Genomic DNA, 19,338 nt, shown 5'->3' with positions numbered 1-19,338 from the left:
AAAAATCAAGGAACCCTCCTGACCTACTTCAGTACTTTTCTAGGCTGAGGCATGTCCTAATTTTTGTTTCTTTTTGCCCCTTCCTCCCCCACGCTTTCACTTGCAATCAATGCAATAGCCTCCTTTCATCAGTCTGAGGCAGAAAGCAAGAAGCAAGCAAGTCCATCGTGGCCATGGACTGCAGCAGATGGAATCACCTCTTTGCAAAGGGTTCCTCCAAGAGCAACCACAGTCTCTCAGGCTGCCTCAACCTTGGCATCCTCATCTCCCCTCGACACCATCCACACAAAACAGCTGTGAAAAGCTGCTTTCTAAAAGGATTTGATAGATTAAAGAAATAAGGAAGTATTTGCTCCTTCTCTTCTTAGAAGAATGCATTTCATTTTCTAATACAGAGAGTGAACAACTCAAAAGCAGTCAAAGACAAAACAGTGTGCCGGCTGGTCAAAAAGGTGCAGGCTGTTGAGCCCAATATGTCCATTTACCTATATAAGAAGGTCCATCCAATCCAAGCAAAAAGTAAACGTCAATTTTTCTCCAACAACAACTCCTTTTTTCCTTCCTCCAGCAATATAGGCCCTTATAAATTTGGATGCAAAATGATATAAAATAGGATACTGTTTAGCAGAATATTATTCAGAGACTGACATTCTTTTCCTCTGCCTCTCAGTTTCACACAGGTGAGTATAGTGTGACCCAATTTACAAGAACAACTTCAGATGAAAAGCAAGAACTCATGTAAACAAGCAGAGGATCCTGCTAACTGAACAGATTTGTCCCAGAGACATTCCTCTGTTCCCCTGTAAGGACAGAAATTTGCTCTATTCCCAACCGCACATGCTCATCTGGGGACTCCCACACGCGCAGTTTTGTTTTGTTCCAGCACTTTGTCGGGTAGGAGAAGAGCCAAGACAAGCTTGGGGTGGGAAGCACATGGAGGAACATCCTCTCCTCGAAGAGGCTGCAGCTCCCTGCTCCTCCAAGATGCCTTCGCAGACCCTTCACAAAAAAAAAAAGGGAAGCCACTTTGGAGAAGATGCTCATGAATGGTGTGCAGGGGGAGAGGTGAGTATTAATCCACGCTTCCATATCATGTTAGAAACAGATTTACAAAATAATTTCTGCTTTAATAACTCCAGTATGGCATTAACTACTTACTTTTCCCTTCAGGTTAGGCAAGAAAATTATCCAGTCAGCTGCAAAGCAATTTCACTTTCAATTTAATCGCACCCCTACAGCACGCACCATGAGGATTTAGAGAGCCACAAATGAACACCATCTTAAATAAAATCCCTTCTTATTGTAATTTTCTGAGAGCATTTTTTTTCTCCAATAACCAAGCAAAAATTATATGCAAACCTCATCTAGCAGTACCCCTTTAACAAAATGGACATTTCTCTAGTAAGAATCCAAGAAAAGCAAAGATTTTTACAAACCTGAATTAACAGTGTCAGTCATCTGAAGTAAAGTATCCCTGGTCTGATATCTTTGGAAACTAAAAGCTCAAGCTCTTAGTAGCACACTCAAGCTCAGACAAAAGGAGCCACAGAAAAACAATCTGGAACACTCTCCAGAAGCAAGAAGTGATACTCTGAATCTTTCATGACACTATTAAATCTCACGGGCAGGGATGAGCAGGGTTTCAAGAGGCTAGAGTGAGGAAAGGGTCTCTTTCTTTCCCCTCACTAACCTCCTTCCCCCTACTAACCAACCTGGTCTTTCAGAGGAGCTGAGACTTGACCCTGGTGCCTTCACCCTACGAAGGATCTGCAGTCCAAGACTGCACTTGGATGTCCTCCAGCCTCCTGGGATTTGTGATTCTGTACCACCAATACAAAACTGTGCCCCTAATTCATCCCTCTCTTAGGGTCCCTGTGTCCATACTAACCCTACACAGAGCAGTTTTGCTCCAGCACTTTGTCAGGGAGAAGAAGGAACAGCATGAGCTTGATGTGGGAAGAGGGAGCACAGACTGGCTCCATCTTTTGCTGCTCTCCTCTAGCTAGCACCGCTCCAAACCTAGGGAAGAAAGGGGACAGGACAGGAGAAAAGAGCCAAAGTGGGCAACACAGGGCAGAATACAAGGCAAACACAACTAGTAGCCTTTGAGGACAGCATCTGCATGTCTGTGCTCATCAAGACATCCTTCAGAGAGCTGAAACTATCAGCTCTTCAATCAGCTCTTAACACTTTTCACCCTGAGCAATACTTTAAAAATGTGTTTAACCCATATTCTCAGAGGCAAGAAAACAGGCAACTTGCCATCGCTATTAACAGCAGAATTACAGCAACAGGTACAAATAAGAGACAATGAATTCCAGCCATTTTAATCACAATAATCCAAAGACAGTCAGAAATAATGCAAAAACAGAGCACTACAGAGGGGTTCGTTCAAACACTCAATGTTTTTCCTTGGGTAAGCTCCGAGGTATGAGCAGTCCCTGCATTTGAAATGATCTGCAAAACCCATCCTGGAGGTTTGTTTCCTCTTTGTTCAAATTAGCTTTTATTTTTGTGGAGTTCTACACAGCCCCAAGCAACAACTGGGATCAGAGAAAAAAGTGCTAGAATTAAAACAGTCCTTTACCTCTACAGTCATCAGTATATCACATTTCCAGGGAAAAGGACTTAGGGAGTTAACAAAAAACTTGTTAGCAGGCACACACTGATATCACAAAATCGAGCGTGACAAAAAGCGCTGCTACCCACGAGGGATGAGAAAACGGATGCAGCAGGCAGGGATGACAAGGCTGGAAAAGCGGCAGGAGCCTCTGGCTAGGACTGAAGCATGCTGCTTGGATGGTTTCAGAACAGCTTTCAACAAAACAGAAAGTTTGTATCATAAATATCCAAACTAAAGTAAACTCTAGACCACCCAGGAGACAGTCTATACTAAATGCAAAAAAACCTCTAGGCTCTGAGAGCAGAAGTGAGAGTAACTGCCCCAAAATTGAAGATCGGACTCTTAATCACCAGAAGTACTTGACAACGAAAATTTCCAAAGTGAAACCACAAAAGTACTAATTCCACACACAAAATATATCAAAAAGACAAAAACAGATTAAACGTGCAAAACCCAAGTTGCTGCAAACCCTGACACTAGACTATCCAGTATCAACAGGTGTGGATAATATTACATGAAGTCTGAAAGATTCTTAAGCAATCTGCAGCACTGTCAAAATATGGAAGACCTGTATACCTAAAACACAGGCACTATTTCAAAAGCAAGTAAGCAAAAATATTGGTTTTATAATTGTTACCATCACCTTTATTTAAAACAAGTAATAATTTTCAGTATGGGGAACATGCATATGCATGCCGTAGCCCTTCCAAGGAAATACCTATGAAAGAGTACTAATCTTTTAAATCTTGCAGTGCTAGAAACATGCAAGAGCCCAATCGCAGGGGGGAGGATCCCCCCCACCCAGGGTCCCTCATGAAACATCTTCAGAATAACCAAAATAGCAGGAGGGGAGGAGAGCAGCATGGCTGGGGAAGGGGGAAAACAAAGTTCCCAAGGAAATGATAAAAATTCAGCTTTTAAAATGCCTCATAATGAAACCATAAGAACACTTCCATCGTGAATAAAAGCAATTGTGCGTTCCCAAAGAGGATTTTCAGGAACAGGGGTCATCTACAAAAAGACAGGGCTATAAACATCAGACGGGTAAAATAAAATGATACTCTTTCTTAATTCTGAAATTACCTATATTCCATAGGTCAAATAACAGTAGACTGGTTTTCTATTAGCCATAAGGTAATACAGATACCAAAGGCCATTTCTGAGGCAATGAGTGGCTGTGAAGGGAGAGCAGGAAAAGCAGAGTGGACACCTCCACAGATAACAACAATTATACAGCTAAGCACACAGAAAGCATCCTGATATTCTAGCAGACAGCATTAAAGTTAAAATCTGAAAGTTCAGAGATGATGTAGCTTTGCTCAGATTGTGTTTTTCTGTACATAAAGAATAACCATAAAAAGATTTTATGTCAATTATATGTAAATTGCCTTTTAGTCCTCCTCAGTATTTCCTACATTCGTTAAAAATTATTTTTAATTAGTTACTAAAGGAATACAAAGCATAAACATGTTTCTAGTGTTTTCTGCTAAGATCTGAATTTAAGATAAAAATAAAGAGCTTTTATTAGCACTTAGCAATGTGTTGATATACATGCGTTAATTTTGTTTGCTTGAATAGAATAATCCCAAGAAACAATATGAGTATTCAGCCACAACGACATAGATGTAGATGATAAAATACATAGGTCCATGATAAAACAACCGGGGGGATGACCCATTGGACATGAAAAAGAGCCATTCCTCTCTGTTAATAAAAGTTTGTCTACAACAGCGTGGTTCCTATTGCTCTGCTGGGTGCGGGTTCCTGTGAACAACCTGACAAGGTCACCATCAGGGTCTTTGAGAAAGTATTCCGTGACCGTAAAAATCCCTCTCCTAGGATTCGTGTTTCTCCCTTGTTTCTTACCTGAACTAACACTTCCATTTCTGCTATTTTCCCATTAGAGAAAAATCATCATGTGACTAAAATCAGAGGAATAAAATTCATGTGTGCAAACATTTTATAAGCATTTTAAGTCAATATAGCAGCTTGAAGCAGCAAGTGACAGAAAGAATTAAAAAAAAAAAACAAAACTCAAAGACGACAAGCTACTTTGAAGCCAAAAATACTTCAGGAACAAGGAGAAGAGAGAAGAACCTGTCTTTAACACGTTCTATGCTAAGAAAAGGAAGTCTAATCTCAGTAGGCTGAAGTACGTGCATTCGAAAATCTGTACATCTTTTGAAATTATTAAAAATCACCGTTTTAAAGGAAGCAAATACAGTGGCATCCTCATAGGCTTGGGCTGTTGTTCCATGATACACAGAGCTTGGTGCCAAAGAGAGCTCAGGGAATTCCCATCTGAGCCACAGGCTCCTGTCTGCATCCCATAGAACATCATCCCATCTGCTGGACTAAAAGTGCATTCCTGGGGTCATGCCATGAACCAGACTAGTTACCTGCTCTTGCTTAAGCATAACCTGGACATCACAGCTCCACAAACAGCTGTATTGGTCCTGAAGAGGAGAAGGGGCAATTACAACCAGCTGGGAATAGAAGGTGTGAACTTACCTAGTCAGCACTGCCACCAAACCTTTTATATTGTAAAACTACAGCCTCAGGTTTTCCCAATGTGAAATAAAAAACCTGTATGCTGTCAGAAAAGAGCATTTCCCAAATGTTAAAGATGATTATTGTAAGTGGGCAATAATTGCCCATAGTATCCATTAAATTGTTTACTCATGGGTAAACTGGTGATATAAAAATGCTTAATTTCACTGGATCCTTTTAACAGTACAAGCAGCCGTAAACTGATTTATTTTGTTGTTTCTCTAGAACCTGTAGTTACTTTAACAATTCTATCCTCCTTACAGGTTGTGTTTGCGGCTTGCTTACACAATGGAAAATTTTTTGGCCAGGAGTCCAAATTAACCTACATTAAATCCCTATTTAAACTAAACACCCACATAAGCACTTCTCCCTACCAATCCCCGGACAAATCCTAACCCTTATGCTATCTACAGAGGTGTCTCTCACCAAAACTAGTAACACCAGTTATGTATAACAAATGTATGCGCAGATTCATAACCCCATTCACTTACCATTCTCATCAAGTAAGTCTTCCTCGTCATCCCCATCGTTGTCCTCCTCCATCGCCTCCTCCTCATCTTCCTCCTCCTCCTCTTCCATATCCTCCTGCTCCAAGTCCGGGTCCAGGTCCGGATCACTCCCTGAGATTGACTCGTCTGACATGATTCCCAGTGGTGCTCCTTGTGCATTACCTGCTCATGTTCTACCGTGAGGCAGCCCTGCGAGAAAAAAAAAAAGAGGTCCATACATAAGGAACTCAGTACATCCCATCCTTCCCAAGGCTCAAAATCATAGCGGAATTACAAGGTACAAAACACAAATTTGCTATCAGTCTTTTAAGTAACAATCATATGAGGCTGCAGACAAAATCATGTGTAGAGAACTGGTGCACTAAGCGATGCAGCTTGATGATAGAGGTCTCGAGTTGTGGAACCAATATCAGAACCAATACATTAACAACTAATCACTCAAAGCCACCTGTCTCTTGGTATTCTTGACATGTACACAGCAATGTCTGATTCTACAAAGATGCAAAAATAAATACCCTATGTAAACAATTTCAGAACACTAGTGTCCAAATGTGAAGTATAGTAAAAAGGATCAATCTCAGAATTCAACACTGCTTCCCGTTACCCTGGTCCCTGAGCACCTGCAAACATCATCACCCTATACAGATCGTGGGTCACAGACAGGGACCGCCATCCTGACCCAGCTCTGCCTGCTCTGAAGGTCCCCCAGCTACTTATCACAGCCTGTCTGAAGTCACTGTTACCTTAATAACAGTACAAACAGAACGCAACAAAGATCCAGTTTTTAAAGGTTGTACATGCCTTTGTAGAAGAGGGTAAGAAGAAAAGCAAACACAAAGGAGGGACAGATCAAAGGAGAGGATTTGCATTTCCTCCTCTAAAGAACATGAGGGAGCTGGCTGTTAAGTCCTCCGTTAAGGTACTCCAGCTCATCACAGCAGAAATCATGGTACAAAAGCCTAGAAGAGAGGGCCAGGACAATTACGAGGTGATAAGTTCATCAGCTCCGACCATGCGCTGCCACTTCAGGACACAGACACCTGTCTGGGAGCTCCTCTTCCACGCTCACGGAGAGTTATCCTAAGGGAGCTGGATACAGTGGATGAAAAGTAAGAAACACACCCAAGAAAGGAAAAGAAGACATCCTGAGGAACATAAAGCAAAGGATGCACTCAAAAACCAAGCCTCAGAAGAATCACTACCTACACACCCTCCAGGAAGCTGCAAAGAATGAACAGGGAAACGTTTCCCTGTCATTCATCTTCCACTGCCCCCTGCTTACACCATGTTCCCAGTGGAAACTATAAAACATTTGAGAACTAACAAGACATTAAAAAAAAAAAAAAAAAATTGTGAGCAGAAACTGCTGTGTTTCGGCCGCTACTGGACAAGCTTGGGAACCTGAAGGTTAAAACACAACCCAACGCTCCTGCAGCAGGGCTGAAAATCTAACTGTCCAGTGTGCTGAGTTATTCCGGCTGAAGTCATTAGCGCCTGTTTTGCCTCTCTCGCCTTCTCAACAGTATTGCAAAGCATCTGTGAGAAAGCAAAAGAGAAAGAGAAAATAAAACACCAGGGAAGAAAAGGCTTTGACGAGCTTTACACTGGAATATGCAGCATTTCCCCACGAGGGTCCCAGTAGCACTTTACCACTCGGCAGAGACAACGGAAGTCCCTGCACTATTACGGGCGCCACACAAAATACGCTGGGTTAGTCAAGCAGAAGGTGGAAAAGGCCAAAATCTAAATTAGCTCAAGTGGAATGGTGCCAGGTTACACAGGCCAGGCAGATTCACTGAGCTTCTGCGGCTGCTGTTAGCCAGGTACGCAACCCCGTTGCCTGCAGGACAGCGATCCCCGGCCCTGGCAAGGTCCAGCACCGCCGACTTTCTGAGGTCTGGGCACTGCAGACACAAAGCAGCCTATTAACAGAAGCTTCTCCTGACAAATGCTGGGCTCAATTCTATATTTATTTCAAAATAGCAGCTTATTTTTGCTTTTAAGGAGCTACAATGTTCCCTTTGTGCTGTTACGCAGTCCGAATTAAAACAAACACCATTTTATTCTTCAAAACAGCCAGCTTGTGTTCAAACCTGTAATTGTAAAGCTGCCTGCGTTTCCTTACAGTGCAGAGGGAGATGGTCAGTGCTGCCACCTCTGTGGCTTTCTGCTGGTCACCTGGGATTTCAAGGGGATTTATTTATTCACGTGGTGCCCATACTGTGCTGTAAAGCGCCTAGCACGCTGCCTGGCAGAAACCTTATCAACAAGGTAGCTGTAAAAGCTAAATCTTGACACCTGTTCAGCAGCCACAGCCATATGCAGGAGAGTTAAACAGAAGCTGTCTAAAAGACTTAATTAAATCTTGCAGAAGCTGGGTGAAACAAAGATGGTTAAATCCCCTGCGCCTGTTGTCCTGTGGCCGGCTGTTCTCCTGCCTCCCCATGCTGGATGCCGGCAGCTCCCCTTACAGCTCACCATTGCACGAGCTCCCTTTGCCCAGAGGGCTCCCACCCTGCCCAGCGAAACTGGGAAGACGCAACACCCGAACGCGGCCCAACAGGCAGGTAGGTGTTACGCAGCCGTGAGACTGCCCTCGTTGCTCACGCAGATGTGACCCAGTTCAGAGCCTTCCACCAAGGGGAATTACGTAACGCCAGCAGATCGCCTACGCCTCTGCTGCTTTACAGCCGAGTTACTCCAGCCCGCCCCGTCTCTCGCACACGCGTGTGCACACCACACTCAACGTTTAATCGCCGCAGGAAGGGCACTTTGCGAGAGGTAAACAGATTACCTGCAACTAAGTAAAGTTACCGCTTGCCTGGACTTTGGAGCTCTCCCACGAGATGTGCCTGGGAGCCTCCGACCCCGGCACAAAATGGGAAATTGCATCCCAAGCTGTGCGCCGCACGAAGGATTACCAGCACCAATAAACACAAAACAAACCTGCTGCGTCACATTAACCTCCAAGACAGCCTCTCTCAGGTACTATGGCCTGTATTTCAGTAAAGATAAAAAATAGCCTACAAGTTTGGGGGGGGGCTTTACTTTTAAGGTAGAACATTTTCAATAGTAAATGCCACGTGGTGTTGACTGCCTCTAACTCAGTATGGGTAAACCCAGCAGAAAGGAGGTCCAGTTTTGGACCAGGAAAACTTAAGGGCTTCCAAGTTGAAAGACATTTCTGTTGTTCTGATGTTTTTCTTTTTCTGCAAAGGTTTAAAATCACCACTTCTTCTTATGTCCGAGTTTGAGAGAAGAACATGAACAACGAGAAACTTTCGCCTTGTTACTCAACAGAGGTTCTTTCACCACATGGTCGTGCACCCCACAAGCTTGCCTACAAAGTGAAACAGCAAACGTCACGAGATCTGGCGATTTCACCTGCTTCTGTGCAACATCCCTTTCATCCCAGGACTCATCAGCACTGTAAAAACTCATATTATTACACTAAATATTACAAATATGAAGAAGTAAAGAGGAAGGATGCGGGAGGTCCCAGGGCAGAGTGGAGTCCGTTCCACCAGAGCAAGGAGGGGTAGGGGTCCCGGGTACCATCAGGAAGCCAGAATGGTTTTACAGAAGCTCTTTGCCTGCTACCACACAAGCAATCTGGGCATGGGACTACACACACATACCATACAAATCCCTTCAGAAAGGGCAGGTTTAACACTAATGCTACTACAGTGCAGAACAGTAAAGAGGATTCGGTCACCTCCTCAGCCTCCAGCCAAGCTCAGTATCTGGGACTCATCAAGATTTGTCCCTTAAAGCCTGTTTTATAACCAAGACTTTACGCTAGTCTGGCCATAAACAAAGGATTGAGCACCCTGGCAAATTACAAGAGGATTTGCACAGTTTAATAAAAACAGGTATTTCAAAGTCAGTGCTGCATAAAGCTCTTCGGTTTCTGGTATATATATGTATTTTATGGTATTAATAATACTTTTCTGTCTTGGCAGCAAAATGGTTGTTTTGGGCCTTAAGATTTCTCTTATGCACTCAGATCACACACAAGCCTTTCGACTCTGGAAGCATCCTGAAGATATCTACTGGCTTTTTGGGGCAAGAAATCTTAGCTTTTTTCCCAGATCACAAGCTGGCACAGTTTTGGTACCTTACAGGTGGCATTCAGTAACTAATGGTAAACAAGCACAAAGCATACGGGTGGATCACTAAAGCAGCCATGAGTTTAAGCTTCTCTGCAAGCGAAAAAATAGTAATAACACAAGGTTGTAAGTAATAACACAAGGAATACTTTTCCGTTCAATTGAAAAATCTAACAAGCAATAAACCTAAAACCAGTGGCTTTGGACAGTTTGATTCTAACAAACATTAGAACATCTCTAATTTACATTATGTAACATATTAACATCTCTATTTTATACTCTCATATAGAAAAACTGAAGAAGTCACTTAAAAGGATATATAATTACTCAGTAAAGAGTGAATTGTGTTATTGATCAATACTGGTCCAGCAGATCCCTTTTATTTTTTAAACAAAGCCAACTTGTTAATTTGTTTACTCAAAAATCGACAAGAGCATTTTTCCCCAAAGGAAAACTCCCCAACGTTGCATTTGAAGTCGTCTTTAACTGATTGCATCATGATTGAAATCACTTCTCCCTTTGCTGTCTCAGATTATTACGGCTCAGGCAAAGCAGTTTTTCAGCTGTGATTCATGGGTAGCTGGTGGCCACACGATACTAGCTGGGAAGAAAGAAAAACACTGGCTTTATTTCCTCTTGTTCAACCCACCACAGAACTAAACAACACTAATTCCCTCTGAAAGTGATGTGCTTGCTACAGGAATATTATACTGAAGAACAGAAAAAGCAGCAGTCCGTAAAATTACAAATCAGAGGGGCAAGAGGCATCCACCTGCACCGGGCAACCCTGCTGGGGAAGGGAAAGGTGCTCTTTCCCAACATGGGGACAACGGGTCTAGTCTTCGCCCTCGTTTCACGCAAGTATTAAGGAGCCCGCTTTGGATCCACAGTATGATTTGTGGGGAGCAGGGATCCTGCAGAAAGGAGACCAAAGGCGGCGCTTTCGAAACCACTTCCACGTGCCATTTTCGGAGGGGTGCAGGACCTGCTCTCTTATTCTCTCGAGGCTGACAAACTCCTTCCTAAAAGGCAGCACAACACCAAAACCAGCCTGAATCCGGTTTTTGCCTGAAGATACAAAACCAATAAAAGCCTCTGCAAGACAGGGTGTGAGAAACCAAAAAAAAAAAAAAAAAAAAGAGAGAAGAGAAAGGAAGAGGAGAGCTAATCCTTCGCCTCCGCTGGCATGAGCGTGCTGGAAAGGAGGATGTGACAATGAACATTACATAAGGCCTGGCCCCCCCTGTGATCCTGAACAAAAAGAGCTAGAGCAAGGCAGCGGCAGCATCTGCAGAGCATTACACAACCCAGACTGGTGGCAGCGGCACACACCAGCCTCATCAATCAAACGCTCCGCCAGCCTCCTGCGACAGGATCCTTGCTCTCCTGCATTTCGGAAGAGGGAAAAATGGAATGCTCTTCCTAAGATGTCAGTGCTCACTTCCACACCGACTCAAGGCACTGTCCATCTCTGGACAGAGCCAGCGGAAACGGGCAAACTGCTTTTGTGTTGGTATATAGAAGTAGATATACATATTTATTATTATTAGGCTAAACAATGTTGCATTGTTTTTACAAGCAATTTTATGTAATTATGGTAAATTGGAAAGCAGGTTCCCGCAAATAAACTCTTTCCTTTGAAATACTCTCAATGTCCTCTCCAGTGAACTGCCCTATCTAGAACAGTGGTTTGGTTTGTACTCCGTAAAACTTCAGGCCATTTGAGGTAAGCAGCACGTGAACAGTTTTGCTTCCGGTAATTACTGACATTCTTCTGGATTAGTACCATCACAACAAAATAAAATTTTGGTCCCTCGCTTTACAGAATCACTGTTTATATTTTTGGCTCTGGCAACTTCTGTAGAAATGGCAACTTTTATTCCCCGTTAAAGAAAAAGTTGAGCAAAGGACATTTTCCTTCCCCCGCTACTGTTTCTCCTTTCAAAGCAAACAGCACTTCAAATTAAGGCTGCTTTCAAGTTTACTTTTACAGGTTTTGCCCAGAGCACCTATAGTTACAGAACAACCATCAGGACCTGTGAAAGGAGTGAACTTCAGAGCCAAGATTTCAAATAATGGGGAAGACTCAATAGTAGGACATGGCACGTCAGTATTTCAAATGATATTCGATATGTTTTATATAGCAAATTGATTTGGAGCCAGTTTGCCTACCCTGCATTAAAGATAACCATTCACAAATTCCAAAAGATTGATTATGGAAGTCTTAAATACAGCTCATGGGAAAGGTATAGCGAGCCTTTTCTTGGTAGGTGCCCAAACAACGGCAAGAAGTTCAAGAAAGCAATACGAAATTCATCTATGGCTTTGGTCATTGATAGGCGAGCAATATGGCTTAGCTCTTTGAACAGTATCCCATGGGAACAGACTGATCCAGCTTATAAACGGTGTTTTAGTCTTTCAGACTGAGGAAAACAGCATGTTTCCTTGATGCTGAAAGGCCTGGTTGATCTGACCTGTTTTCTGAGTATCACCCCATTCGTACGCTCTTCTTTCTTTGCCTCCCAGAGAAGCACATTTCATTACTGGGGAACGATTTGCCTCCTTTGCCTGTGCCTCCACTCGGGAAATAGCCTTTCCCAGCAGGAGCAGTCAAGATGCAGCCCACCACCCACCACGAGACAGACGCCACTCACTTTGCACACTGTCATCAATAGTCCTTTGGTCCTATGTCTGCATCTCACTAGAAAGAGCTTCAGAGGATTGGGAGTTTGTTTTCCATGCCTCGCCTTTCTTCCTCTTCAGTCCTGGACTTAAAATATGTTTATTTGGTTGATAGAGTTTTTAGAAAAAGTCCAAATTGGCTTCTTACTCTACCCCTCCTCCAACAAAGAAAATTGCAATGAGAAGAGAAAACATTACTTATGCCACCTACAGTTTACCAAAGAAACTTGAACACAAGCAAAAAAAAGAAAAAAAAAAAACTGAAGTAGGAGGGAATGGAAATAAACAGTTTTGAACTCTCATGATATAAAGATGACAATTAGCATATGGTAGACCCAAATTGCTCCAGCCTGCCAAGACATCAGACACCAAACTAATTTTTATTGGATTCCACTACAGATTTAAAATCCACAAAGGGATTAAAAACTATCAGAAACTTGGGTTTCTTCTAGAGTCGTTACCTCCAACACAACACAACATTATTAAAAATAATAACGTGCCACTTGTTTTGATAACCCTTGGGCTTGACACTGCAGGCAACTCACACGGGAAGCAACTGGGTGAAATAGCCTCCCGGGGTTTTGTCCTCAGTAACGGTAGAGCCGCTTTGGTTGCATTTTGCTGCCTCAAAACCTCCCAATGCTTCGGACAGGCCTGCAAGCGAAAACAGGGCAGCTTACTGCCTCACAGCCTAGCATATGAAAAAAATACAAAATATTGTTTAAAGAGCCGTTTGCAAGCCCACACACAAAAGTTCCAGTTAGAGATAACAAATATTATCTCACAAAAGGAGCTGAGCTAGGAATCTCTCGCATACATACATTACATTGCTTAACCTTTAAAGACGTGAGCACGACTACATACACGAGCTCTACTTTAAAAGCAGTACAATGCAAAAGGAGCCACACAAATATTAGCATAAGAATAATATATCTTGGGGGTTGCCATAGCATTTTGGTAAACATACCCGACTGTCCAGTCCCAATGAGCATTAAACAGTATATTCCCCTTAAAAACAGCCACAAGCATATCCAGGGCTAAGACAGGAAGGTGCAACTGAAAAAGGCCATATTAGCAAATTATTAAAAAACACTGTAAGGTGAATAAACACTGTGATAATAATCTAGAAAAGTAGCTAAGACTCACTGCTGGCAATTGGACACAACTCCAGGATAAAAAATGTCACTGCCAAATTCCTAAATTCATTAAACTTTCATAAATGCTAGAAATGTCTTTTGAGGTCTGGTTCTTACTGGATGGACAATACTGTATAGATACTCCTATTGACACAGAGTCCAAATTTTATGTTTCCAAGATTCAAGAGGAGAAAGATGAAGAGCATTCAGTTGTGATCTTCAACAAAACATAACCTATTGCGTATTTCTTCTCCCAAAAACAAGTGCAAGCTCAAATTGCTTTCCACGTCTTTTCCAGCAAAATTCACTTCAGGCTTGGGGAAGTTGCTTGATCAGCAGCCGAATCCACAGAGCAAGGACAGAACGAACCTCAGGTCCGCCAACCTCTTCTAGCGTCCTGCTGGCGCACTACCATCCCAAGCCAAAGGGACCATGCGTCGTAAGAAGGCAGCATCCTTACGCTCAGCTATCTGCTAAAATAAATCAGGGGTGGAATTTCTTATCCCATCTCTATCTTTCTTCCCTCCCATTGAATTATTAGTAACTGAGTCAAGGTTGCCAAGTTGTTTTATTCCATCTACCCATCTGTCTCATGACACGAATTCTTGATCATTATTTATCTGGGCTGAACTCAGAAATGCAAATAGTAACTTTAACTTTTCTTTTGATGGGAGTTCTTGCACACAATTAATAGCATTCTCTAAGAGAAAAAACTAGCTACATGGCTCTTCCAGAGTGGATTTACAGGCAACGCTGTAACACCTCACTTAATTTCATTCATAGTTCTCTCTCTGCAAGGGGGTGAAAGATGCAAATGGCAAAAATTAAAGACTTTCTAGAGGATGCTCTTTCTAATTGCAATAAAAGTATGTATATTCATTAAAAGGTTCCACACTAGCGGTGGAGGCTCACAGAGCCTCAAAAATTTGAGATTTTTGTTATTTTTTTAAGGCAGAGTAGGAAAAAGGAATTTCTTACAGAGTTGGCATGAGTAAGCAGATGAACCATTTCCTTAATGTGCTGTATTCATTATTTGGGTCCTATTTCTTTTAAGTAGTTAACTATTGTCATTACAGAATAAACAAAATCAGATCACATAATAAAGGCCTTAGCTACTCACATTCCTTGGAGAACAGGATGTGGACAGAAGCTTAAAACTGCCGGCTAGGGCAAATTTTACTATGCATCATCTCAGAAGCTCCAGAGTTAAAGGCTTCCAAAATAAAAATCAACTTCCCCAGGAAATTCTCCTCCAGAGATAACAGGGCCACAGCCCAGGATCCAAGAAAAAGCACAAGAGATTCTCCTCTGGGGTAATGATTTTCCCCCAAATATTTCATTTCAAAAGCAGCTAACTTCTTTACCCTCAAATCATCTCTATTGTATGCAATAATCATCTTGCCATCTGCTTTTAATGCAACTGCTTTACCCTCTTTATAGCTTATACTACATTGCATACACTGAACACATTGAAAGGCACTGATTTTGTAAGGTTTATTTTTTGGTCCTGTTCTCTCAAGTTGTTGACACCTATGGATGTCTCATCCATATGTTCTATGGATGAGAAACTTAAAACCTATCTGATGGGGCCGCTCTTATAACAGCTTTTTGATATAAGAAAATATTCTCTGTTGCTTCCATAGCCCTTACTCCTACATCAAGAAAAGTATTAATTCCCTGCAAAAACAATCTGACCTTTCATATTTTCTGCACGAGGAAGTTTGTGTTTGGTTGTTGAGGTGCAGTCCACAAGGTGGACACTTTTTCTGAGGAAGGAATATACACTTTTACACTACTCCTGGAAAGGAGAAGCCACAACCTTCTTATCACATGTGTGTTAAGTAGTGATGGTGGAATAGTAATCTAAACCTCTGGAAAGTCACGCTACACTATGAATGCTGCTTCTGTTTTGACATTTGCTTTCACCAGCCACTGGTACAAATAAAAAATGCAAAGACTATTTTTGGAGAAATTTGTAAAACGGCAAAAATGATGAAGAGATGACAACAATCAAAACCTGAAGCTAATTCCATCATTTAGAGAGACTGTGACATATATTGACAGTGACGGACAGTTTTCAGATTTTACAGACACCAGAAGGCTAATAAACATTTGGCCTGGATGAAGTTGCCCACTTTCCCTCAGGTCAACTGCAGCTTCTCAGGCCTTGGGTCCCCGCTCGGCGGCAGGACCGCTCAGGCAGGCTCTGCAGCCGGCTGCTCTTCCCCACTAGCACACCGCTCCCGAATTGCGCCAGCACAACGATTTGCACGGCTGGACAGCAAAGCGATTCAGCTGAAAAATAACCCGCAAGCAAAATTCAGTTCCCAAATGTAATTTGCTACAGAGTTGCATGAACAGCTGTGCAGGCACAAGGGGAGAAGCAGGCGGAGGGTGGGAACAAGCAGCCACAGCTTGGCTGGATCAAGTTGGCGCTACTGTCCACAGACCACGGTCTTAGCAGCCTGAACACTGCTGCACTTACAGAGGGGACAGAAAGCATTTTGATTTGCAAAAGTAAGCTGGTTCTTTGTGTTTACAAACACTGATCAGAAGGGTGGTGCACGGGTCTGAGACGGGACGTGAACATTCTCCTACTTCACCCTCTCATTTTTCCCTTTCTTTAAATAGTGCAGGCATCACTGGGCGGTTTGCAGCTGCGTGGAGAGACATCTACTTCTGAAGTTCTTTCTGTTTTTTAACTGAAAAATCAATGCAATTGCCACACAAAGGGCAAAAGTACCGTAAACTACGTCACGCAGTGTGAGACACTTGCTGAGCACTGGAAACACCTCTCTCCCCATAGCAAATACTTTAAAACTGCCCAGAGCTCAAAGTAAAAACCTGACAGACCTCCTCATGTAAGTTCTTAACAATAAAACGTGTTAAATTATAGCTTCTATGAATGGGTCCTTGCAATTAGGTGTGGGTACGAGCATTAAAAGGACAAAGAAGGGATAAAGCTCTATTCTGGGAAGGAGGAAGATACGGTGTCCTGACCTACAAAAATTGGTAACTAGCACTGATAGAAATTCTCTGGGTCAGGACATCTCCACTCCTAAATGAACTCAAGTAGGTCTCAAGAAAGAAACAACTATACATAGTGACAATGGGACATGAGGCAACCTACACCATCCCTGGAACCAAGAACAAATGGGTAATTTCTTTAACCTGACAAAGAGGAATTTGCTTTTGCTGTCATCCCCTTGCCTGAGATCAGGGACTAATTATTAGTACCTGAATCAAAGAAACCCCAAATCCTGCAGCTCTCTTCCTTCTTTTGTTTTCATGATTCATGCTATCACGCCTAGGATAAGCAGATATCCTGAACTGTCCTGGAACACAGACCTTTTCCAGAGATCATCTTTAGGGCATTGGGATTTTATTTTGTTCTAGATCTTAGAAACCTTTGCTTTGCTCCCAAACCACACTCCACTCTGCTGCCTGCTTAGAAACTATGGCTCTTAGAACGCACTGCTTTCTCCACCTCAGGACTAACTTCCCCATAAGAACAGGGTCTTCTGCCCCATCCTATGCATCCTAAGGCAGCTGTAGAGTTCTGGCCATAAATACATGTTGGTATACCCAACCTCTCATGCAAGTTCCCTGCTTGCTTTTGTACTTGTTCCACCCATTCCCTTCCCAACACTTGACCTTCACCCAAACAGCTCAAGGGGGCCTAACCATCCTTACCATAAAGTTAGGGCCTAAAAACCTTCTCTCATCCCTTCCCTTTTTAGGAATGGAGCTGCCACTCCAGAAACTCTGTCACTCCTGGTCCCCATTTTCTGACCCAGGCCACAGGTAACCCCTTCCACATGTTAGAGCATCATACTACATAACGTCATGGGTGAGGAGAGAGGACACAGGCCCTCAGCAGCCACGAGGAATTCGTCTCTCTGGTGTAGGATGTAGGAGGAGATCCTTCAACACAAGAGAATAAAAGGAAGTGGAAAAAACTGGAATCCTTATTTCCTGGGTTCCACATTCCTACTCTCTCCTTCCCCCCAAAATCTCATCCCTGACTCCTGGATAATTAATTCTGGTCCCCTTCAATCTTCCCCTCCCTAAATAATGAGAGAACTTTCAAATCCATTTTCTTTAAAATAAAGATAAGTCTTTATTAATTTCTTTTAAAGGTAGTGTTTAAATGGAATATTACTAATTTCTGGAAATCTAGAAGAAATGTGTATGTTAGAAGTTATTTTTTGTACCTGTTGGGAGTTTAAGGAAGTCAGAAAAAAAAATGTTAGCTAAACTGCAGCTTCTTCATTTTCACATCTCACTCTTCTCCAGTTCTTGTGGTGCATTTTTCCCCAAACAGCAACAGTTGTAGATAAAGTAGCAAGAGTTGAAAAGCTAAAGAATTCTTTTAGAAGTACATGATATAGAGTATATTTTAAAGAAGATTATATTCCATGAGATTTAAAACCTGAAAGAGCCTAGTAACCAATTTAGAAACACCAGGATCATTCATTGTTTTCAGAACCATTCTGGTTTGCAGTGATTATCTACAAGGGGGGAAAAAAAAAAATCAAGAGGAAGGAGAGAAAGAAGCTAAAGCTTAAGCTTTCTTTGTGCCCTCCCAACTCTTGGCTGATGTGGAGGCTGAGAGCCATCCAAAATGCCATACAGAGCTCAGAAATGTTGTCTAGACTATTATCATAACTCATCACGCTGTCTTGCTCTTGCCAACCAGCAAAATCTCAGAGCTACACACTGAGCTGTATTAAGGCTCTCCAAATGCCTTGCATTGAAGCATATTCCCTGGGGCCAGATGCAAGACTCCACCAGCCCTTCTGAGAAGCGACTGCATACAACAGCCATGGGCAAGGAGGAAAAATGCAAACATGGGGAGGGACTTTCAACCTTGAAACACCTCTAAAACAGAAGCAGATAAAAGCAACTAAAGAGAAGCCAGAAGATCACATTTTTTATGCACAACATCATGGCCTACAAGGACTCACTTAAAGATTGCAAGTAAAGAAAGACTGTTCATTTATAACAACTTCCAGCCCTCTTTCCTTACTGCCTTCTCCTTGTCAGCAAAATGGTTCAGACGAGATAACAGTAAGGAGAGTGAGAGAGAGAGAGAGAGACACCACGTCTACAAGACAAGGAACTTCGGACATGAAAATATAAACAGCTTCCCTCAACAGAAGGATTTTATCTGTAAGTCTCACTGCACAGGATATCCCAAAAGTGCAAAGAAGAGAATACAAGACTTTTCTCTTCTTGATAAAATTTAATATAAGCATTAGTGGGGGAAAGGTCTTGGCTGGAAAAGGCTCAGAGAAGGCAACCTCTTCCAGCAGGATAGTCTCTTCCAGTGATAAGAAAGGGTCATTCACTGCAGCACATGCCCTTCCCCAAAACCAAAGCTGCTGAACATACACAATACGTCCAATGCTTCCTCAAAACAACATCTTTTCTGCACAAACACTGCACAGTGTACGCACCCATTTGCTACCGAAGTCTAGGAAGCACCTGGGGAAAAGGGCATCCAGTAGTAATCTGCCACAACCAAAGCATCCAGCTTCTGAAGGCTGTATTTCCCATGGCCCTTCCACCGTCACACGACCGGGCACCCGCTCGTCCTGTGATGGGGGAGAAGATCAAGATGTCTGGATGGTTACCAGGAGCAGGCTGCCATCACTACCACTCTCGTTCCCATCTCACTCCTAGAGAGCTTAGGAAAACAAGCCAAACTAACTGTCCTGATGGGACAC

General features: G+C 42.6%; 1 protein-coding gene across 1 annotated transcript in view; it reads right to left on the bottom strand.

Moving 5' to 3' along the window:
- RAD54L2 (RAD54 like 2) overlaps window positions 1-19,338 on the bottom strand; it is a 64,535-nt gene that overhangs the window by 37,267 nt on the left and 7,930 nt on the right. The window contains exons 2-3 of the mRNA XM_067303282.1: window positions 19,069-19,206; window positions 5,665-5,871 (exon numbers count right to left, since the gene is read on the bottom strand). Of these exons, the coding sequence (XP_067159383.1) occupies window positions 5,665-5,815 (151 nt within the window). The 5' untranslated portion in view covers window positions 5,816-5,871; window positions 19,069-19,206. The remainder of the gene's footprint in view (window positions 1-5,664; window positions 5,872-19,068; window positions 19,207-19,338) is intronic.

Source organism: Apteryx mantelli, chromosome 12 (genome assembly GCF_036417845.1).
Source record: "Apteryx mantelli isolate bAptMan1 chromosome 12, bAptMan1.hap1, whole genome shotgun sequence".
In the NCBI taxonomy this organism is placed as follows: Eukaryota; Metazoa; Chordata; class Aves; order Apterygiformes; family Apterygidae; genus Apteryx; species Apteryx mantelli.
The sequence above is the reverse complement of the archived record's forward strand: the minus strand, read 5'-3'. Positions and strand labels throughout refer to the sequence as shown.